A 25,355-nucleotide genomic window follows, 5' to 3' on the forward strand; every position below is an offset into this window, starting at 1 on the left:
ACAGTTGAGCTGGTATTATAGTTAAAATAATTAAAGATAAGATTTCAGTTTTGCACTGTGTCTGTCTTCTTTGTTTGGTGGTCTGCGAATCTCCGTTTTTAAACCGAATTTTGGATTGTAAAATTTGCTCACTGTTTCCAAGTTCTAAAAAAAATGTAGCAAACAGCGGTTATTTAGGATATAAAATATTAAAGACTACTAATGAAACTAAATTGTTTTTTTGGTTAGGTACTTAAAAAAAATCCGTTTTTGTCTGGCTTGAGCCAGTAATTAACTGGTATATTTGTATTACATAGTTCAAAAACTATCAGTACTTGAAAAGCGACACAATAAAAAATTAGATTTCAAATAGTAGAAAGATTTGTTTAATATAATGATGAATGAGACGTGTGTGTTACCGGAAAAATGAACTACTACAAACGACAGTGATGTAGCTAAATAGCCTATCTATGTCGCCGTGTCATCATAATTTTAACATTTTACTAAAATGAATTAACTTACTATACTCATTAGTTACTATAAATTATCTGAAAAACAAATTTTATGTTCTTGAAAATGTTTTACACAACGTTGAGTAACCTAGGTTGTCAAATAAAAATGCATTAATGTTATATGTAAGTATATTAATTAATATTAATTGTATTATTAAAACATCATGTTCAAAAACAATTATTAATAATAATCATAAAAAATATTTTAATATTTTTTAACAAATCTCATATAGTTGTTATAACAAAAAAAAATATAAAACATATACAAACTTTTTTAATAACCATTTGTAACAAACGCATATTGATTGATTTGACTCTGTAGTAGCTACTAATTATATTATAAGATCACACACGTTTAAATTATAATAATGTAAAATGTAAAAATTTATTAGATACGAGTTAATCAATTAATAACGCTCTATTTTAAGATAAAAGAATATATATAATGCTTTATTTTAAATGTCAAACGGATTTTGTTTGTCTATAGTATTTAGCAAGTTCCATTTCACCGTGTTATCTGAAGACTACAAAGTCATGAGTTATCGAGAATAGTAAAATAACATATTTTTATCTTAACGACGTTTTCAAAATGTTGCAAATTTACTTAATTATAATTATGAAAATATAGAATTAGATTTTATATATTTTAAAAAGAGACGATTTTATTAATTATTGCAATATTCTTCTGAAACATTCTTACTTGTGCAATACTGATTTGAAGTTCGCTCGTTACGTGCAATAGTGTCTACAGCGGTTGTACCTATAAATTATGTGGTGCTGTCTTCGAAAGTTTTCTCTAATGATTTCGTGTTGCTTAATTTAGAGATTTGCAAAATTCAATTTTCACTTGGTTGATTGCCGTGAAAAAATAATCAGAGTTTCAACAGTATTAATTTTTAACACCTCGAACGTTAAACTTGTATAGTTTCAATTATTATAATATTAAACGACAACGAGGACATATAATTAATATTATGGTAATATTCTATGTCTATATAGGTAGGTTTGTCAACGAAAAAATATGCCCGAAAACGTTTCAACAATTTTGGTTGTATTTATTTAAAAAGTCTTAACATTTCAAAATATATTTAAAATTATTGATTCTACAATATTCCATTTTTGACGTTATTTACCAATCAGCTAAGCATAAACAAAAATCAGATTAAAAAAATCCATTTATTGTGTTATATCGTATTAGGTATCTGATATAACTTTTGTGTGAACGTTTCTCCCTCTATTAATAATTATTAATTTTTGAAAATCATTATAAGGTCAGTTTTAATATTATTTATATTTTATTCAAAACTTTAATATACGTTTCTGAATATTTTTTTATTTACTATTGAGTATATCATTATTTCAAATAATATTGTCATTAATTTAAACATGTGATGTGCACCATGGTTTATTTAACCTGCTCACTGATTTTCTATATGTGACTGTTAATGACTCAAAAATACATCTTTATGCAGTTTGAAGTATTTACAAGTTATAATTCATAATTGAAGTCTTGGGTGTATTATAAAATTTTTCCAAACAAAACCATGTTATCATATATTTTAATGCACTACAATATTTTAATGTTGTATTTTTACTACTTGTACACACCTTCGAAGCTTTTAAAATAAAAATAAAATATCAGTTTAATACCTGTTCGATTATAATGGATACGTTAAAACATTAATTATCATTTTATCATTATCAATAATAATATTCACCTTCAAAATTGGAAAGTGATTAAGATGTGGACTGTCTATTTTAAGTTATACAAATATTATAAAAACATATTTTATTCTTATTACCATAAAAACTGCCCGAGAAAAATAGTGTAGAACAGTGTTTACTGAAAATAATGTCTTATATGTTGTTTTAAAACTAAAATTTAAAAAAAACATCAATCTGATGTTCACTAGATAATATTATTGGTTATTTCTTGGTTTGACGAAAAGTCAATTTGCTCCAATATTAAAAACACATTTAAATCGATTATTCAGTATGTACAATTTGCCGTGTTACGTGTTTATAAGACGGAAACAGCAAGTGAGGTGGTTGGGTATAATATTAATACTGATATAATATATACTGATATAATTGATTATATTGTTTTTATATTTAAAAATGACCATGGTTCTAGTGCACAATTTGATTATAGTTGGCCTGTTGATTTATTATTTAAAGGACTCGAAGGTCTTTATAAATATATTTAACAATTATATACATTTAATTATATATAAGGTATAAATTATAATTATATTAAACTTTACACGTTGACGGAGTCACCTCCAAGGAAGTGGCTCCTGCATTAAGATCTTAAATTAATTCGTATGGTTTCGGATGAAATCTTCGCATTTTTTCTTTAATGTCAATTTTTCATAGGTATTATACACACGGTAATACAATAACACTTAAAATACAAAAATATTTAATGTTATTTTTAAAGATAATATAGCAAGAAAAAAAACATTAACATTTATTTATTTTTTATAAAAGTTTAAAGTTTAAATTATTATGACATTGGATATTCACATATATAAAATAACGATTCTCGTCGAACGATTTACCTAATTTGTTGTTATTCAAACACATCAATTCTCTATAAGTTGTTTATCATGAAAGAAATTCAAAAAAATTAAAGACACACATGCACAGTTTTTTTTTAAGGCATTTCCAAACTATTTTGTGGTAATAATTTTATAAAATGTTTAATTTTTTAGCTAATGATTATAATTTTAAAACAAGGTTTCTCAAAACTGGACTGAACTACCCACAACCGAAAAGTTTAAGCCAAATTTCAACTCGAATTGAATTAAATATTAACACTTAATACATGCTTCTCTCCAGTGTGCGTCCGCTGGTAAACTTTCAAGTTGTTGATTTGATTGAATGACATTTCGCATATTTTACACAGATAAGGTTTCTTTCCAGTGTGAGTTAACTGAAAAAATGATTTCAGTTGGCTTTTATTGTTCAATGATTTGTCACACAATGGCACATGGGTACTGTCTCTCGCCCACACGCGTCCATCGGCTACATGTGAGATCGTTCATTTTTATTTTTCACTTGTTGCAAATTTTACTTTTATTATAACTAACAACTAACAACTAACTTAACACTGATAAAATGTTAATTAAGTTTGTCACTATTAATTTGTATATAAAACTGAGCAGTACTAGTTAGATATTTGTCTTATCGTAAGAATCCATGCTCACAAGATATTGTAAAATATTTTACAAGATATTTATATATTTTGTACAATGTGTTTTCGATCGATTAGTTCAGCTCGGGTTTCTAGTCGGAATGAATTATTGTTATCACAAAACCCGGTTCATCATCTCGATCTCAAAAAGTGTGTTTCGCATTATAATCTACTCCAGCAATGAATCTACTAGCGAGTGTCAGGAAAAATTTCATAAACGTTTGGTTAGCTCATTATTTCTATCAATACACAGTAGTTGCTTATGAATGTACATGGCATGGTTATCAAGGTCCTAATTTTCAAATGATTTATTTAGTATAGCCACGATTTTTCAACGAGCATCCGATTGTTTGGATGTTCAGTTGTATATATTCGATAGTCAAGTTATTGTATAGTGGTCCACATTGTGAGGTGGGTTTTTGAAATTATAACAATTTTCTTGTTATTTATATAACATTTTAAAGTTCTTGTTTTCAATGTATAAACCCTTTTAGCATTCCGTTATGTTATGATTCAAAGGTTGCAACTCATTTATTATTTTTTCGTGTTTTGGTTTTCGACTCGATTAATTTTTTTAATTCTGTCATCACGCCAGACAGACTTTTTTATGTATGGGTTTGAATCGGTTGGCCTATGATTTTCGTTCGAAGAACTAGCCACCTGTGCAAATTAAATATGTTGATTGACTGGTTTCGCAGGATTTTGTCGTATTCTTTGTACTGACGTAGTTTTATCGAGTGAACTCTTACTACTGCATTTTTATAAGCGACTTGTCCTTTCTAATTTGCGATGTCTGCTTCACCATAGTTGCTCATTTTACTTTTGATTCCTCTTACTTAGAGCAATTTAGCGAAGTGTATCCTTCTCTACATTTTACACACTTTGGTTTTTTAAATACAACTTTTGAGTGACACTAATTGTTACCAGTTTTTATGTTGTTCACTTATTTTTTCATTATAGATTTCACTTTTCTTCTATGATAGCACACGTCATTTTTAATATAATAAATGTCTTTGTTGTTTGCTTGTAGCTCGAAATCCAAGACCAATAATGGAAATCTTGCAGTATTCCTATCATTAAACTCGTTATTGTTAGGGTCACCTTTTTTTAATTGTAATGTTCGTAACATTATGTACATATACCCTAGTTCAGATAATTCAAATTTAATGTCACGTAAGTCAGTTTCAGGGTGTAAAAAACTTTTTTTCTGTTATAAGTTAGTATCTATGATACTCAACTTTTTGCTCTTCTAATACTTTAATAGTTCGTCAAAACTGTTGTTTGTCGCCTGTAAGTACCTTAATTTCAGCATTAGGCAAAATATTAATATAAATATTTACAATTATTTGGTATCTATTATATACAACTATTTATTTTTATAATAGGAGGATATTTACTTAGAATTTAAAAAACAGTTAGTTATCAAGTTTCAATGTTTTGTTAAGGTTTCACTTTTTTTTAGTTATTAGTTTCTAACATAAAATTATAGGTATTTTTCTTCAAATTAATAAACAGTTAAATATTTTTCAACTTTAATTTTAAAAATTATTTTCTGTCTTAATTTTTCAGCAATTTGAATAATAAATGTGGGCAGTATTGTTTCAAATTTAAAATAATACGGGTAAAATAATTCGTATTCATAATAATAATAATAAATATATAAAATATATGATATTATAAATAATAATAATACAAATAAATCAGAAACATTTTCTTGAGAGTGAACTAATTAAGTAAAATCAGCAAACAAACACAAACGCTTTTATAATTGTGATAGACTGTACAATGTACATTGTCTATTATATTTGGATTACAATTTCGTGTGCACTCCACACGATATAATATTTGAGGGGCGACAATGCAAAACGTACTATTGCCAAAAATAGCAAAATTGAGTTATATATCATATTTTATTGATAAAATTATTTTCAGAAAACTGTTTGACTGTGCCTCTCTGCCTCTCGGTGATTTTTATCGACAGGTTTGTAATTAGTATCTAGGATTCCTGGTATTTGTTCTCTTGTGGTAGTGTCTTGTAAAGTAGAGATAAGATAAGCTAATAAAATAAAGATACGAATCTAAAATCAATAATATGTAATTTAAGACTTCATAAACCTCATATTTCAGAAGTACAAAATTGACTTCTGAAACAAAAGAATCTCCGCTTTGCGTCATAACTTTCTGATGTTTTGTTACAGATTATTGTTGTTTCTTCTAAAAAGTTATTGATTTAACTGTTAAGGATTTGATAATATGGTATTATATAGATATTTCCCAATTAGTTGCTGTCGTTCGGGCATAATCTATATACATAAAAATCTAACTTGTTTTTGGGGACGAAAGAAACCGGTTTTAAACCCTCATTTTAATAATAATAATAATTATAATTAACTAATTACCAATTATTTTCATATATTCACCGATAACGATGTCTGTTTCTTTTTTTTTTATAATCGTTGTATTATTTGTACAGCCAAAAAATAGTCTTATGTTTTTAAATTAAATTATAAAAAAATAATTTCTTCCGGGGGAAGGTTGGGCAGCTAGTACAATATAATATAGCCAAAGATATTACCTGGTGATTCTATTGTTTAAGAAATATTATGTATAAAGAGGTTGCTTTTATAAAGTGTCCCTTTTGTACAAAATGTTCTGAAACAATTAACGAAATAGTATTATTATATCAATTGTTATGATTGTCAATAAATATTTTAATGATGTTTTGCATATTTGTTTTTTTTGTGTGTTTGAATTAATTAAAGATTTTCAATTAATTTTAGTGTTTCTTACTTCTTCATGTTCAAGGCTTTGAATGGATTCATTTTCATTATTTTGAGGATCAATCGTTGAATAGGGTTCCAACCAATTGTGTCTTAAGTTTCCATTTTTAAATGAGATTCAACACCATTGTTGCTATCAATGTAAGAATGAATCGCTGTTGTTCTTATTTTGCTTATATTGAATGGGATTCCCATTACGTCTTCTGCCACTGCTTCTGTCGCAAAGACCTATAGTCTAATTGATTATAAACTTCACAGTGCTGGATTAAGTTATTATAATTAAGTAAATAAGTAATTATAATAATTTTAACTATTTAGTATAACTAGGGACAATAATCAAATGTGCATTAATATTTGAAAAATCGTATTTTGTTTTAATATCACTTTGTTTGCATACAGTTTAAATATTCATATCCTTACAAGTTTACTGAATTACCCACTTGCTATAAATTCCTTGCCATCTTCAGTGCAGTATGACGAAAGCGTTATTTAGGTAAAATGTAATTTAATTATTACAAATCAAAATATTATACTAACAGGATTGAGAGCTGTAACTAGTGCATTAAGATTATTTACTAATAAATCATTGTAATCAACACAAACGACGTTTAAACAACGTAAATTCAATTTTCGGTAGTAAAATAATGAATAATCAAAATAATATGTTCGACAATAGTTATGAAAATATTATGTTTGAGCTCTACGTCCGTTTATTAGGATTTAGTCCATTGTTGATCGTTCATTGAGTCGAATTCACACAATTTCCCCAGTGAAATTTATCATACGCCGTCATAACGGTCACAATATATAACATACATAGTATACTACTCACATTATTATACCCACAAAGGCTCACGTAATCGGTTGTTCCCTTTCGACAAGCGTATAACACGGCCATAGAATGTATGACATTGATATTGTTATCGTAGAATCTGCAAGAATATTGTTTGATATTTATTTTTGCATAATAATGATAGAGAACCATAATTATTTCAATTCAAACGGTGTCCACTAAGTTCCCCTGGGTATAGGGAGGACAACCACAGATTGTAGCATTACCTCCAACCGGTGACAAGACTTTCATTACATATTTGAAAATATTTTCAACTAATGTTTGATTATTTGCAGTATAATATTTTCAAAACAATTCAAGATTAAATTGATGGAGTTAGGGGCTATTTCACCATCCATCAGTTGTTACACTGGCTCAAAATTGGGGTCAACATTTTGCAACCTTATATTCTGAAAGGAAAATATTAAAATTGACCGATGACGGCAGGGGCCTTATTTGGTGGTGGGAAGGGAACAGGGGGTACTTGACTTTTAAAATATATTGTTTCAATTGACCTGCTGAAATAATGAACCATTATTTATACAGTTAAATTTAATTTGTATTTTTATATTAGCAGATGAAATAACAAATATCGTACTATCAATTACCTAATAATTAAGTAAACGTTTTTTTATCGCTCAAAAAATTTGTAAAGTCATATTTACTCACTACCACGACCTATGTGGGTCATGCGTGATAAAAGACTGAACGATCTCATAGTTCTCATTGTTGTAAAAGAAGTATTGTCAACTATATAGTAACTATACATTTAGGAGACGCTGTAGATGTTGTGCTATTAATTTTTTTCTAGAGCATTTTTTTATTTTTTACAAAAGTTATAAATATAAAATATTTATTTATTTAAAATAAATATGCCTTTATAAGTTATATTTTTATATAATTGACGGTTAATAACAGAAAATAGTAAACGAGCCACGGTAAGATGTTCTCCAATCTATTGAAACTTAAATTTTAGCTGGAATATTATTCTTCAAATTATAAATCATTGATTGCAATTAACTTATAAGCTGCAAAATATTGTCACCGGTTGGAAATCGATTCGATAAAATGCGGAGGGAGCATACTTCACGGATGGATTCAATATTCAAACAAAATATAATAATATCATATTTTAATTAAATTGTTATAGTTGCAAGTAATCCTAAATAAGGACTAAATGTGACTCGTCTAAATAAGTTGTCATTGTTATCCTCAGTTCTCAATTTTAATATGATTACTGAATACGCCCATACGTAATAACTAGTAAGATTTATACGAAAACTGTTTCATGCATTTTTTATTGTATTTACAAGTGTCGTCAAGAGTTTCATAAGTAAATATCATTAATTTTATTTATATATTTTTTTAAATTATTATATGATATGTATAATTATTATGTTTCATGGATACTAAATAATTATTCTTCAAAAGTTTTGGATTTTCATTAATTATTTTACCAACACTAAGACTATTCTGTTAATAATTGCATCTACAACTAAATATCGGAATGGTATATTAAAAATATATTTACATTTTGTGAACCATGGATGTGGAAAGTACTTTTATAGTTAAAAGTAGGCCACTATTCTCTAAATTGTTAGAAATACAATCATAGTCTATTGTAAAAATTGATTTAATATTAACTAACATAAATTATTGAAATCGATAACATATATAGGTCTGTATAATATTATTATAATATCTCAAAGGTGATGGTACATTAGTACATCATGTAAAAGGTTACTAAACAAAAGAAAAATGCACAGTTTCAATACTAAAATTATATTTAAAATAAATGTATCATAATATAATAATATTAGGTTACTAAAAATATTTATATATTATATATTTTATCAAATAAATATAATATATACTATATAATTACTAATGTTATGATAAAATAATTATAATAAATATTAAAAATAAACATTATGGAATTATGATATAAAAAAATGCATTTTGTTTTTATACCAAAAACACTAAATGCTCTGTACAGAGCTTAAAAACTAATAGGTCTGTTAGTACAACCCCTATATAAAGAGCACAACATAATATTTTCTGACAGAAATATTTTCACACGACTGGATATTAGATTCTAATTCACTCGTCCTGACCACGCAAAAAAATAATTTTTTACATGAAAAATGATTTTGGGAAACCAATGATAATACCGATCCGGGCACTTATGATCGTTTTTACTTTCTAGTCGCTCGCATCAATTAGTTGCTCGTTAGATAGAGGTTGTTCTAACATATCGTGTTTACGCACGCGCAAACACAGAATAAAAAAAATATATAATATGTATATATAAATCTACCTATAATATAAAATACACATCTAACTTATTCAAGAAGACGTTTCTAATACAATAATAATATTATATGAATATTTACAAGCGACAAGTGAAAAGAAAACTTCTTGTTCTTTTTCAAGTTATTCATCAGCTATTGGAACGAATGATAATAATAATATAATGACGACGTAACGGATTATTAATATTATATTTTTAAAATACTATCGTAGAACGTTACAATATTGAATATAATATAAGATACTGCTTTAGATACTATGTATATGTTTAATATTATTATATAACATAACGTTTAACTAGATAGGGTACTATTAGAACGATTTCATCTCGTATGTGTAACCGAAATGATTCGACAATGACATGCGTGATAAAATACGGAGCGAGTTTACGAGGGGTGGGTAGACACGGTGGGTGAGCGAAATGATTAATTATTGTACCTACCTATATAATAGATCGAGAGGGACCTATCGTAATTATTATGATATAGAGCGGAGTGTGGGTATAATATTATATCCTGACGGTTCGACAGCGAAACAGTTTTACGAGTGTGTTTCGTCCATTTTCTACAGCAATGAAATACTTCACTGCAATATTATAGGTAATATTTTGTGTCGAGATATTGATGTGAATTCCTCTTAACCACCACCTAAGTGGTACCTACACTCGCTGTACTTAAAATATAGATGAAACATGTCCGTCACGTGTGACATTGTTAGGCGTTTCGTACGTCTTCGAGTACCCTGCAGAAGGTTAATACTTAGTATGGAAGTCACGACGTCATAACATCGTTACCACGGTTGGTCCATGACCATAATGGTCATTCGTCACAGAAACTGAATAACAGCTGATAATAATAATAATATTGTCACGAATATCTTCCGAGTGCGGAAAAGATACGCCGTCGACGGTGTGAAAAAATATGTTTACTATTCGAAACTGTGTAATAATGTAGAAAAGCCACCGACCGGACAACCAAATTTAATAATATTTTTATAGTAATTATGTTTTCGAGAAAATGAACGAAGCAGTATGAACGCATATGTTGCACGCTTGTTAGCATTGGCAAATAGCAACTTCTATAATATTATAGTATAATAATTTATAGTAAGTATACGAATTAATTGATACAATATTATTTATTACTTTTTTTATTTTTTACTTAGTATATGGCCCATTTTTGTTTATTCTCTTCTTCTTAATAATAATAATAATTGAAAAAGATTGAAAAATTACATAAAGAGGTCGTTGATTTCGTGTAAATAGTGCATTAAACCTGACTTAAAGTATAAAATAATATCTGTCCTGCAGCGAAACATGATCGGAAGGACGGTTTAATATTATCATTGTTAGTATTATTATTATTATTACTATCATCATCATCACCACGTGTTTCAGACGAATGTTCGTACACAGACAGGACGAGAGATGTTCAGTTGAACAGTAGGAGACGTATAAAGGGTCGAAACTCGGAGGAGGGTAAACCTAATTTTTTTATATATTAAATTATACAGTTAGAGATGACAAATGAAAACGACGAGGACAATCCTGAGCACAGGAAGTCCCCGCAGGTTTGCCCTGGACAACGGATTGGCGACTAAGAAAAAACATCGTCCGACCGTCACGTATGCGTAACTTGATGTTATGATAATATTTTATGTAAAATGAATGCGAATCGTCCTGTCTGTACGTGATCTGGTCAAGGATCAGGTGCACATATGTCTGCACTGCAATACCGTTAAACCCGAGGTAATACAGTGTTTCTTAAGCGTCTTTCTATTCCGACTGAAATTAACAACTCAATAATTGACAACATTAACAATAATAATAATAACAATAATAATGATTACTATTTTTAAACAACAAAAAAAAATGATATAGAAAATAGTATATTATTATATGTTCAATGCGAGTGGTGATGAGAGTGTGGTATTGTATACACGATGTGATATGATAATATTATGTTAAGTGTTTTGTACCTGATGATATTTTGTAAAAATACAGGCTGCTATTGCCGTACCCCCCTCCCCGGTAGTCAGCCGACCCACGTCGACACCCCTCAGTTTATTCTGCCCTTGTGTGTGAGGAAACATCTCGCCGGCGCGGCCGCGATCACGTGGTGCGCAGGATCGTCGGCGCATCCCTTGACCAATCGCTTGGACCGGTAACACATTACGGTCAGTGCCAAGCTCAAAAAGCACAGCACAGTGGAGGCGAGGGCCAGCAGACCGGCCAGCAAACCAGACCGCACGCACACTGAATTCTGGCTGTTGTCCGTGTAGTATCCGGTGGTTCCTGCAAATCGTAAAGTATAATATTATAATATTGTTATATTCCACAATGCGAGTTAGAGGGAGGGCCGGGAGGGGGGTAGGGTTGAGTCACGGAATTTGGCAAAAATGTAGGACAATCGCATGGTGGGCGTCAGTTAGTTTGGATTGAACGTACTGAGGTAATGCCTTAAGAATGTACGCAAAGGTGAATCATTTTGAAAATTGTAGTCCCCTTTTAGAATTTTTTTCATCTTTCCGAAGAAAAATAAAACTGTAAACGAGTCAAATAATTGAGAAAATGAATTCTTTTCTACACCACTTAACTAGAAAAATTTAATAATTTATATTTTATTATGAATTGCTTGATTTTAATAATATTTGAATATATTTGCTCTCGATCCGACATCCATTAGTTTTTATAGAGTCATAATTACTCCATAGATTCAGAAATGTTCACAACTATATGCTAATAATATGAAACGTGCACATTGATGTGATGTTTCGAATATTGGCTGTCATTAGTTGCAGGAGAAGTTTAACGACACATAACGCTATAAGTCCGTGTGAAACGTGTCAGCGATTGGCGAAAAATTAGGCCGGAAAAGGAATGTATATATAATTATTATATCGAGTTTTTAAGCGGCATGAAACAACAACTATTTTGTCCTAAAATCGTGTCGTTACCACTGTATCAACCTTGATGAAAATAGGGTTTAAAAAATAGGGTTTTATCATAATATATTTTTGAGAAAATTCACGGCATGAGATACCTTTCCCCCAGCCCTCATATGACCGTCGGCCATCTGTGTGGTGAACACAACTTCACCAACGCCACAATATCAGTCAGTGCAGGTGTCATGGACTACCACTGAATTAATGAACAATAGTCTAACCAATATGTAATATTATGCAATTATGGTTAAGGCGAATGAATTGAATAATACTTGGGGACTTAGGAGGTTATGCAGATGAGTATATAAGTTGTAATAATTTCAATAACAACAATAAAATGTGAGTACTCACTGTTGCTAAGTGCACTTGCGTCTTCGCCGTTCTCGCCCTCTTGAAGCACTCTCAACGACTGGAACAAGTTGATGTTCTGCGAAAGGGCTGCCGGGGTCGTAGCTACCTCCACGTCGGTGGACCTCTTCGATACGCTCTTGGCATTCCTCCAGTGACACGGTTGACTCTGTAAAATAGCAAACCGAAGGTCAGATTTCGTTCTATACGAGAGTCAATACGGTAAGTGAAACGTGCAGAGTATTATGTTTATAATCGTATATTCCATAGTATTATAAAACCATTAAAACCAATAATTTCAAAACATATTTAATATTAATTCCATTGATTATTTTTAAATCAACAGGAACATGCTAAGGTATTTCAACGGCCTATTGAACTAGAAGATACGTCATCAAGTTAATTAGAAAATTAAATAACTAGTTAAGTTTTAAAAAGTTAAAGCGAAACCGTTTTCATTAAATGTATTAAAATAAAATATATTGCTGTACAGCGTATAGTGTATAGTTACTGATGAAACGTTTCTGGTCAAATTTACTAGGTACCGTTCGTTCAAACGACCAGCCTAATATTCAAATTCGGTTGTGGTGACTTACCGGACATCTGCCGTGACACATTCTGACGTCACATTCAATGTAAAGTGCCGGTGACCCGGTGAACCTGAACGTTTTCATGTAGGCGAACACTTGGGTCTCAAACACTTGGCTTTCGCTCCACGATCCTCTAAATCTGCTGATCAGCTTGTCGTCGACGGGACACCTGCGAAGAATAGACAACATTTTCGTAAAGTCAGAGTTCAAAAACGCATTGTTTGAAACTTTTCCTAGCACACGTTGAGGGGCTACAACCGTTTTGGAAAAACGCTTATGAAGGGTTTAGTATAAACAGTATTAACGACATCACATGAACAATTTAAATTAAAAAAATTAAATATATATTTTAAACACCAATTCCAAACACACCATTTTTACTGGTAGTCGTGTACTCTTAGTCATCGTGTTGGCATAGTATTTCAAAATAATAATGTAGAATATTAAACCAAATAATAATGTGACACCGATTGATTATTTTACTGTTTTAACTAGTAACTACGTTTGAAAATCTAAAGAAAACATTATTTCGGAAAAAAAGAAGTGCAATATCAGATTTTTAATATTTTACACATTTAATTTCCATTTTACATATTACTTTCAAGACAGCTATAACCATTATAATTTGTCATGCACTTTTTTGATAACGGAATTATTATGTTTTTTTCATTTGGTAAGTGTGTCTATACACTGACAACTCGGAGGTAAAACGTCCTCTTAAAAATGTATTGTTTATTCATGTTTGACTCTAAGTATCCACGATATGTGGTACACAAACGGATGAATCAAGTACCTGGAGGTAAGGTCACCCGACCGGTTACACGGCCGGATGCGGTAAACAGCGCGGTTACAAGACTACCTAACGTAATATTATTATTTCACTGAATATTGTGATAGGTAATGTCAAAAGTTGCTGTATATTATTATTCGCTCACCCGTATTGATCGATGAGTTGAATCTTCTTCTGCGCTCCGTTGTGCGCGTAACAATCGTTCACCACAATGTCGAAACCATCTGCAATCACATCCGGAAAAACCGTTGACATTATCGTTGTAAAATAACAATATTAATTTTGTTCGATATTAATAATATTTAACGGCGTTCGAGTGCCGACATAGTGCTAGGTTGACGGAGGAAAACACCTGTGCGCGCGTTTTACACCTCGCTGCGGCGGAGACTGCAGTGCACATTTATGCGATTTTCTATGCAACATGTTGCAGGAGTAGTGTGTGCGTCGACATTAAGATGAAAGGATTTAAAAACCATGTCTGAGGGGTGCACAGGTGTACGTAATTCCAGTGCAAGCGAGCCGAATGTAAAACCGCTCGGCCACGACCGTAACCTCTTGTTACGACAACAACAATAACGATATTGTTGTTGTTATGATTGCCACGAAAGTAGACAATCTTTCGAGAAAGAGGAACATCGTCAACACCGTGATTCAGTCACGTGTATTACTATTGATTTACCCCTCGAAATGTAAGTTATTATGTCCACATCTTAACTTAACTGTAGCCGAAGTGAAAATCGGTTACTAAAATGTATCACTGCAGCGTTGAACTTAAGAAATTTCGATTTTTTTCAACCAGAGTATAGTGAAAATTTAAAACAAAAATTTGGCTTGCCCGATCAATATAGGTATAATACCAATTTGAGAACCACCCTCGTATACACTACGCTCGGTTTATATCCATTAAAGGGAGATCAACGGTGCAGAGAATTATGCCAAAATCGTCACTTTGATCAAGAAAGCGCTACCGCCACTGGCCACCGCCATAATATTGTTGTTATTATTATTATTATTATTATTATTAACAATATTCGATCATTACCGTATTTGCTTCTCATGTAGATGATCAAAGTCAGCGGGTCTCCCACGCGTACGGGTCCGCCCACCCTGTTTCCTGTGGTGCCGTAGCCGTACCGTATTTCCATGTAACACTCGGGCGGCGACAGCGTGAAGACGACAGGATTGCCGGTGGCGACTCTGCAAAAACGGAAGACCAGACAAAGTTAACACAATTTATCGATGTGAAAAAAAATTTGTCATTGTTGTAATTATTATTATGATTATTTGTGTCGGGTCATAAAATAATACACTATGACTAAATTATACAATTAGTTCATTATTATCAAACGGATATCGTGTACACGTACTCAACGTCTAAAAACGGAAATGTCACAGTCTTCCAAAAGTCGTAGCCGTATTCGCAGGTCACCTTGAAGTGTTCGTCCCATTCCTCTTCGATCAGCGGGTTGTATTGCACGGTTACGGTGTTCCACATGAGATTTTTCTGGGAACAAAAACAAAGTCCATCAGATAAAGTCGTACAGATATATTTCGATATCATTATTATTATATTATATCGTGATGTTGATGACATACTATGCTCAATAGCCCCAAAAATAAAATCGGACCAAGTGCAGAGTAAAGCATTTCGTCAGACGATATGACGTTTTATCGTGGCATAAAAATGATGACAGTAATATTAATGTCAATGGAGATACCTATGTGAATATAAATTGATCGAAAATTCGTTCTTAATTCAAATCCGAACCCGATCACACTCCAAAGTGCGTTCACTTGTCACACACTGATAAGTAACCAAAATACCGTCATTTCAACTTTCCTATATGTTGTTCTTAAAGCGCGGCCCGACTGTAATCCCCTTCATATTAAAATTTATATTTAACTCATTGATATTATAGTACACGATAACCAAAACTTTAAAATTAACTTTATTTTCTCAAATTGATTAATACTGTATAGACGATTATGCACACAAGTATATTATATTGCATAATATTATGTGGGTGATATAACATTGTAGTCTCTGAAACTTACAGCTGGGTTTTTCCTAGCGTCCTCTTGTCTGGAGTTCTTTCCCAAGGTACCGCAACGGTTCAGCTGTATGTAAAACTCGTAGTAATCCCGACCAGTGCCGTTGATGTAAACGCAATCCGGGTCGTACGAATATCCGGACGAGTACAGCAGACCGCCAAATGAGCCGTTGAAACCAATGCGAATTTTCATGTAATCGTCCTGGCACTCGGCTTCGATGTCTGAGGGGAAGATTGAAAAAAAAACACGTAAATAAAAATAAATTATAATAAAATAATGTAATAGGTATTGAAATAACATAATATGATATTAATATATAATGTGCATTTCATCATGGATGGCGATAGTATAATAATTAATAATATTGGTAGGGATGAAAATAATGATTCCAATAATAATCACTTATTATCATTAACGACATTTGTGAATATCAGCAAGACACATAATAATATTATACGTGTGATGATTTTCAAAAGTGCAGGGAAAATGTATTATTTTAATGGAAAAAATTAACTTGAGTTACTCGAGTTAAGCGATTATTGTTTATCGGCTAGTAAGTTTACTCTTCGAGTTCAAAGTTAATCTAATGATGAACAGTATTTACATGATTTGGTTAAAAAACATTAATAACTATAAGCATGGAGCTATAATAGTGAATGCCAGACTTCGAAAATATATACCTATAATACCTACGATGACTCAACCGCTTCAAAAAACAACAATATAACATTATGAAATTAATTTTGTTTTTCCCCCGTTAGCCCAGACAATGGTATAGGTACCGGAAAATTGACGTTATCTCAATCGGAATAATTTTCAGTGGACAGTGTCAAAGCTCTTTTATTTATTTATTATTTTTTTTTTTTTTTAGGGGGAAACCCTCGACAACATAGGCCATTGGGAGTAGTTTTATTTTTAATGCAGTAAATTTGAGTGAAGTGATGCGCTCTTCCGGAAATATTTTTTTCCTGCAGAAGGGATTTTTAAAAAAAAGTGTCCTTTGCAAATGGATTTCGTCATGACAGCGACATAGTATTAAAATACCTATCGCATATATCACCGCTTTTAATATCTAATAATAAACAGTCGTACGGACAATGGCCGACGATTACGGATTAATAGACAATTTATTTTGTCATTATTAATATTAATTTATGTGGTCTGATAATATGTCGATGTGGTCGAAATGAATAACATCGACATTTTAGAGTATGAGAAAATACCTAATATTTTTAAAATATTATATACTTAATTTGCCTGTAGGGTCTAACGACAAAAATAGGTATCCACTGTTATACGTCGTTATAACCACCAAATGGGTATAACCTAATTTGGTATTTTTATTTTATTGTCAGTTTTTTTTGGGTTTTTTCTCGTGAACTCATAATTATCTCGGACTTCTGTCATTATGTTAATATTATTTTCGATTAAATTGAACGTTTAAAGTACCAACGAATTTACACTATGTCTCGGCTTGTCATAATTACTTTTACCGTTCAAAACGCTCATCCGAAAAGCCAATTTTGTGCAGCTCTGGTCACTCGTCGTTGTACTATATTATATTATTATTATTATTATAATTATTACGTCATCCACAGCGTAATAGAATAATTCCAAATTTATCTAACCGAGTAGTGTTTATTCTCTAACACCCATCGTAAGCACGGTTTTTCGGTATATAACTTGCCAAATCTCCGTGTAGAACACTACTTTTCGACAGTCCAGATTCAGTATTGGGAGAAAACATTTTTAGTGAATTTTTTCTCGCTTTGTCGTAATCAATAAATCGTAGATATTTATGTATCAAGTTTTCCAAGAAGTTAACATTATTTCAAATTCTAATACGATTATATTGTTATGGACTTTATTCGTTTCTAATAATAATACTGATATTATGAAAGGATATTACATAATAGTTCACTTATTTCAGTATTTACATCAAGTGATAAATTTTATTTGTCGTTTATGTAGATTGTAATAATAATATGTACCATAATTTTATTTATGAAAGACATTGAATTGTACAATTTCATTTAAATTATTTAAGACCATATATTATATAAAACAAGCCAACGGTCAAGTTATCGATTCTTTTTCTTTAATAAAAGAAAAAATTATAATAATATCTATTTAACAATTACAGTGTATAATATAAAGGCAAAATAAAAAATATATTCTTTTGAGTTTGGACCACGACAGTACATGTTTGGCTGCGCTACAGCAGCATCAAACTTTGTATAGTCTACGGATACATGAATACCCAACCATTTTTCTTTGAGTGTAATAAAGAATAAGAACAATTAAACGATGTCTTGGAAATAGTTGCATTTTTTGTATAATTTATTGTTTCAACTTTCAACGAGTGGCCCGAATCGCAGTTCTACAGCATGTTTAATAAGTTATGCACCGTTACTGTTATTCATTATGTTTAATACAATAAAATATTGTTATACTTTGGTATACTTTATCGCATTGTTATATTAATTTACCTCCAAGCTATTTTAAGCTCCAGTCTGCACTTTTTTCGACCAGCACACATTTGTTTCATAACGGTCGAACATTTTCATGATTTTAAAACTCGCGCTTAAAACAGCTACGAACCTCATTCCAAGAACCGTTTGCGTAGATACCTATTAAATACCTACGGATTGTATGCGCGGGTAAAATTTAATTCGAAACGTAACTTTTGTTTATGCTGTTTGCGACGATTTCGACGCGGGCGCGTTATAAAGTTTTGTGAGTTTATCTCGGAAGACATCAACTTACTGTTTTTATTCGCCATGTCTCGGCGTAAGTACACCTATATATACAATGGCAATTGTCTCGTGTTGACTGGGCAATTCGAGGAAGTAAATTCATAGTGTCTGCCGACCGGCGATCGAAAATAATAAAGAAAAGCGAGAAGCAAAAAATAAACAATCGTTGTTTAATATGTTGCGCAAAACGTGGTCGTCCTCGGGCAATGTAGTCTGTCTGTACTAGTCTTTCATCGACGACCGTTCGTGAGTATTTTGTCGACTCAGCTTGCCCCGTCCCTCCAAGACATTATAATATGACTTTATCGTGTGGTGGTGGTTAATTTTTTTTATGAAAGAATTTAAATGATAAATAGTTTTCTAGTTAATTGCTGTCAATGCTTAACGAAATATTTAAAAAACTATAAAAGTATATGCAAAGATTTCAAAAACATGAATATTGACGACTTATGAGCTATTTTATTTTATTTTATTTTATTTTATGATTATACGCCCCGAAGAGCATTTAGTTATATACTTATAGAGTCAATATGACTAATGTTCTTTAGGTGTTCCCAATGCAATAATAACAAATGTTTTTTTTTTTTTTATAAAGATTACATTTGTAAACAACAAAATGCATTATTGTTATAATTTATTTATTTACATGGTAAATAACTAAAATGGCATTTTTAATTAAATATATTATTACTGAGACTGGTGCACAACTATTATACTTATTTAGTCTATTACATTTCATTTTTTAAATGCCGGTGATCGCACGTATACAATTTATACCCGATGCTTCCCGAAAAGAGTAAGTTATAATATATCCTTTTGTCAGGCATAGATTTAGGTCCCAGAAAAATTGTATACACTATGCTATGAGGGTCGTGTAGTATTAAAAAGAAATGTCTGAATAGGATTAGACAATATAGGCTCATAGTACGAGTCGAGCAAGTCGATCTGAATCTCATCAGTAACATTAAAATTATAAATAGAAACGTTCATAAAACTTAGACAATAATTCTTACAACAGTATAGACAATCTATTAAGCTGTTAGGCGATGTTTATAACTTATAAGAAATCCCAATAAGCAATTTCAAGTATAGCAAAGGTTTGTAATGTAGGATACACATTTCAGTCATTTTAGCTATGACTTGAGAAGAAATTTAGGAAATTCCATTTGAAAATAATATGTATAGTTATTTCCTGAATTTATCATCATCGTTGACGGTGACATGATAATATATATTACGATAACTCGACCGGGTCGTATAGTGTTTCATTTACGCGGAAATCACGATCGCTAAGGTGCAATTAGCCGAAGCCATCCGGAATAGACGATGAAGATGGATACGGGTTGAGCGAGAGGAAATGCAGTGAAATGATCTATAGACTGAGCGATCTATCGCGGACAGGTGATGTATAAATGATTGTTTTTGGTATTAAATTGTGCGAAACCAATTTCAATCTCCAAATTACGAAAACACTGACACGGAGCCTGTAATTTATTAGTTCTTTGAATTCGTATTTAAATATGTCGAAGATTTAAATTTGCTGATATAAACTGCCCTCTCAGAGCAGAGGTCTTGTTATATTTTATTTGAGAGGCAATTATAATGTACTTAACTTATAAGTTTTTTCGAAATGTATAAGTGTATAACCTATTTGTTATTTGGCGATGTACAAACGATTTTATTCAATCAATTTTTCATATTTTAATAGCTGTAATACAAGACCGATAAAGTCTATATTATAATAAGTACCTATTCTTGTTAAAATTGCATTTATAGTTTTTTGTTTAAATAAATACTAAAAAGGTTTATTTAAAATATAAATATAAGTACATTAAAAAAAAATCATTCAGCTTTCTGCAGCTTATGTAAAATTGAAAGTGTTTAAATATTTTGATATTTTTACAAATGTCTGAGCATGGTTTTTTGTTTGATTTGCAGTTTTTAGTGCACTACATTCTCAGTAATAAAATTATATACCTACATTAAATTAAATAATATAAATAAGCAGTACATATTGTGTAGACGTGTAGTAATACAACAAAACATCATTTTAAAAACCATGGTGTATGTAACTTTTAGTGAACGAAATATATAATATGTTCCTACAAATAAACATTTTTCTAAGACAAAGCCGGGGCATCTGTAAAATGACATATATGAAACATGTTAACATTCCCAATACTTTCTTCCGTGCCGATTACCCGTGACACTTCGATAACTGCGCCTAATGCACTTTTCATACACATATATATTATATTTATTGTGAATGCACTATTATGCAGCTGGTACGAATGATAAATACAAAAACGCAATGAAATCTCGTTTTTTTATTTTTGCTTTATCCCCTGACAGCGTTTCAAATATGAAGCGACAGTGACGTTTTGTTGAATTTATGAATATTATTAGTATGCAACACCGGTTTTCAAAATGATCTACCCAATTTTTAATTTTTTTTCGAATAAATGTATATTAATATTTTTTATATTCAGATTTATAACCTTCTTAAATCAGATGAATAATTTTTAAACACCCTGTATATGAACGTGCAATATGGCTATTAATTTCTATCGTAGGCTCGGAGAGTGTTATCCTCCCCCCAAACCGTCCACAAACAAAAATGCTGGTGTACTATAATATACGACTTATTTTTTATTAATTTGTATCCAGGAGTTACCTATAACATATGTGTAGTGTTTTTTTCTTCATCGCAGAATGCACAGTACGTATACCACAATAAATAATAATATACCATAACGGTAACGTGGCTAGTAAAAAAACAATTATATGCATTATTTAAATACACTTAGAACTATTAAAATAATATTGTTATAGTTCAGACGACGCAAACATTTAGAACTGTTATTAAATGTTTTTTACGAGCAGACCCGCCGTTTTTATGATACCGATTTTTAATTCGGACGCTGTGAAGGTTTAAGGAAATCCATGACACATTTTCAAGCAAATTAAATCCGTAATCCTGCACACACAGATAATAATAATATAACCGGTACCGGGTACACTTATCAGCAAGCTTTTAGACAAAAACAAAACGAAAAAAACCAGACCGTAAAATATATCATATTATAATAATAATATATAGTGTGTCATTATGAAGTAGTTCCAATGATAGCGTTCTTCGATGCACAACTACATTAAATTGCTAGAAAATAGAAAATTATCGATCGGTTATCACCGCCATCGCTGTTCCCACTTGCCATCGATATTTATATACATTGATTTTTTTCACAAAGTTAAAATGTCAATTCCTAACGGACCTCCAGCTGTTTACTATTTAACGATATTATAGCTGTATAACTGCTGCATCGTTTCATATCATCTCCCGTTACAGTTAAGTGGTAATCGACAATCCAGCGCGTAACAATCGAACCAACCGCACGTCTGTCTGTCTGTCTGTCTGTGAGATTCCCAAAAATTGAATTTAAGAACACACAAAAATGTAACTGAGCTAAACTATTGTACCTTGAGAACAGCGTAAGCGATCAGCTGTTAGAACAATTTAACAGGATGTTGTAAACTTCTAACCACGATTTTTTTGATTTAAAAACCTACAAACGACCACAGAGAGATAAATAAATGACTGCTGACAATTTCCTCTAGGTCAATGTTTCCCAAGCTTGTTTTATTCCACCCTCCCCCTTGTAAATTTCAAAAATCTCTAAATGTTTATCTCTTATAAATTATTATAGTTTTGAATTCAATTTAATAATTGTTTGACATGTGGTTGCAGGTGGTTGAGTTCATTGTGTGTTTTAAATCTTCCCCCTCACCTAGATTCTCTCACACTGCAGACTGCTCAAGAAAATCACGTATTACATTACAAAACAGTATACGCCAAAAAAGGAAAAAAATATATTTTCGAACACACGAAATTTCAAAGTAAATACTTACCTACTAATAATATATTCAAAAACAGATATGACATATCCTTTAAAATATTATCCTTTTTCGATTTCGCAATAAGAGGTGAATTGGTTCTAAATATTGCACCAGTAGTAGTATTATAGACAAACTATAAAATGGGCAGTCTGAATTATAGTTAGTATCAACATGTTACCACGGTCGTGGTTGTTGTACGATCTTAGTGTTCTGACTTATGTGATCAAATTCGGGACGAGCTCGTTAGGTCCTTAAATATAATATTTCTTCTGTCGTACGAATCTTTATGCAAATGTCCCGTAGCCGCTTTAGACAAATCGTCCGATCTTCTCGTCGATTCGGATACACATACGACATACGTCTGTACGTCTATAATAATAGTATAATATTGCTACCATAATAGTATTGTACAGCACTTCTGCCTATTATTACCTCGAGTACACAGGACGACGACGACGACGACGACGACGACGACGAATAATTTGCGGTTGTGGACCCCGTGGGAGACTTAAAAATAATACTTTATGGTCCATTAATTTCTTTCAATAGGGCTATTTAATAACGAGTACGAATTTCACGGTTTGGCCACCGCGTCCCCACCAACTTCGAAGGTGTGTGTGTGTATATTTATTATTTCTATACATAGATAGATATAGGTATACACCGCCTATACCACCTCCGCCGCCGACGATTTTTAAATCAGTTCACAAATATTTAAACACGGGCCCGTGAAAATTGTACACGAAAATTAAATATATTCATCTCGGCCGTATAATAATATTATCGTCATCGTCGTAGTCGATGACGATGCGTCGTTGTATTATATTAATACAATACTACAATAATATACATAACATAATATGCATAATAATAATAATAATAATAACAACAACAACAACAATAATAATACAGTGGCGCAGACACCATCATCATTATTAATTTCACATCCTCTGCACGTTTACCATGCATATATAGTATTGCAGTGTTTACGTGTGTATTGTCATTATGTCGTGTGTGCACAGAATAATATGGGCGGCTCAAGGGTCCGTGGACTCTTCATCCTTATCCTCGTAGACCACTGCACATTGTATCCTGCACCCTCGGTAGACTCTAATGTTGTCAATTTTAAAAATCGACTCCATCTATTACATAATATGATTGGCTTACAACCGTTGGCAAGTTTGTAAATGATGATGCATTTGATGAACCAAACCCTGCAACGCAAAGTCCACGTAGGGCCAGCACAGTAAGGCTAGATAATTAGGTTGGTATAATAAAATAATACTGTTATGATTACAGAGCAAGGACTTTATATAATACACTAAAAAACCATCAAATATGCACCTATTTTATACTCATTATTATCATTATGATAGAAATTATTCTCTATGGATGGCCTATGAGACAAATTCACAGGTTAATTAAAGAATTGGTGACCTTGATTTCAGAAAAAAATCTACGAAGTGCGAAGTGCTTGATTTTGATGATAAACATTCAAAGCATGCACTAAAAATCAAAATGTACCCGCAAAATCCGAAACATTTCCTCAAAATACAAAATGTCACAATATGCACAACAAATTATTGGATCACAAACGTTGTGAACTATATTTTGTACTGAGATTACTAACTAAGTATGGTACGATGAACATCACCAACAAAAATATGGGGATACACGAATGTCCTTGCTCTAATTATTGTAAGTTTATGTAAACGTGAGGTGACTATATATTTATGTATTATCGAATACATGCAGACTATATCTCAAGAGATATTTGTAAGTATATAATAAAGTTTGAAATTATTTTTGCAATTGGAATAAATGCTAATAAATATCTCCGGTAATTGGTAGGTAGGTTAATACACTGGTCATATAGACATCGTATAAAACATTAAGTACTTTGTTATCAGAAAAAAACAAAACAAAAACGTCCAGGTAAAACGACAAGAAATCACCCTATATAAACTGGTCGTGAAAATAATCCCGTAGACGGCTAATGACGTGTGCAAGAACGTTTTTTTTTTTCATCTGCACATAATATACAATAATGAATAAACACGAATCTTCTATTCTTTTTATATTTTTGTCCATTCCTGCGGAATCGCATCTCGCGTACGACCTCACAGTTAAACGCGTGCTTACAATAAGCCTATTATCATCCACCGCGTGTACGATTGCGACGGGCAAAAGTAGTTTTTTTTCATCATACTATTATATACTGCTGTTGTTATTTTTTAATGCACGTGACTCGGGCATTAAGTCGTCAACGTCGTTGTATAATGATCGTCTAATGCGGTAGTCGGCCTGTAGGGGTTCTTTTGTTTCCTTTTGGAGGTGGGTCGGGCGGGCGAGAGGGATGGTATGTCTGGC

General features: G+C 31.5%; 1 protein-coding gene across 1 annotated transcript in view; it reads right to left on the reverse strand.

Annotated features, from left to right (window-relative positions):
• Positions 1-9,196: 9,196 nt before the first annotated feature.
• The window catches only part of LOC111041543, an 82,103-nt gene continuing 65,944 nt past the window's right edge, over positions 9,197-25,355 (reverse strand). Inside the window, exons 5-11 of the mRNA XM_022325837.1 lie at positions 16,336-16,553; positions 15,648-15,784; positions 15,323-15,477; positions 14,426-14,504; positions 13,497-13,659; positions 12,904-13,069; positions 9,197-11,902 (exon numbers count right to left, since the gene is read on the reverse strand). Of these exons, the coding sequence (XP_022181529.1) occupies positions 11,667-11,902; positions 12,904-13,069; positions 13,497-13,659; positions 14,426-14,504; positions 15,323-15,477; positions 15,648-15,784; positions 16,336-16,553 (1,154 nt within the window). The 3' untranslated portion in view covers positions 9,197-11,666. The remainder of the gene's footprint in view (positions 11,903-12,903; positions 13,070-13,496; positions 13,660-14,425; positions 14,505-15,322; positions 15,478-15,647; positions 15,785-16,335; positions 16,554-25,355) is intronic.

The sequence above is a fragment of the Myzus persicae genome, unplaced genomic scaffold (genome assembly GCF_001856785.1).
Source record: "Myzus persicae strain clone G006 unplaced genomic scaffold, MPER_G0061.0, whole genome shotgun sequence".
NCBI lineage: Eukaryota > Metazoa > Arthropoda > Insecta > Hemiptera > Aphididae > Myzus > Myzus persicae.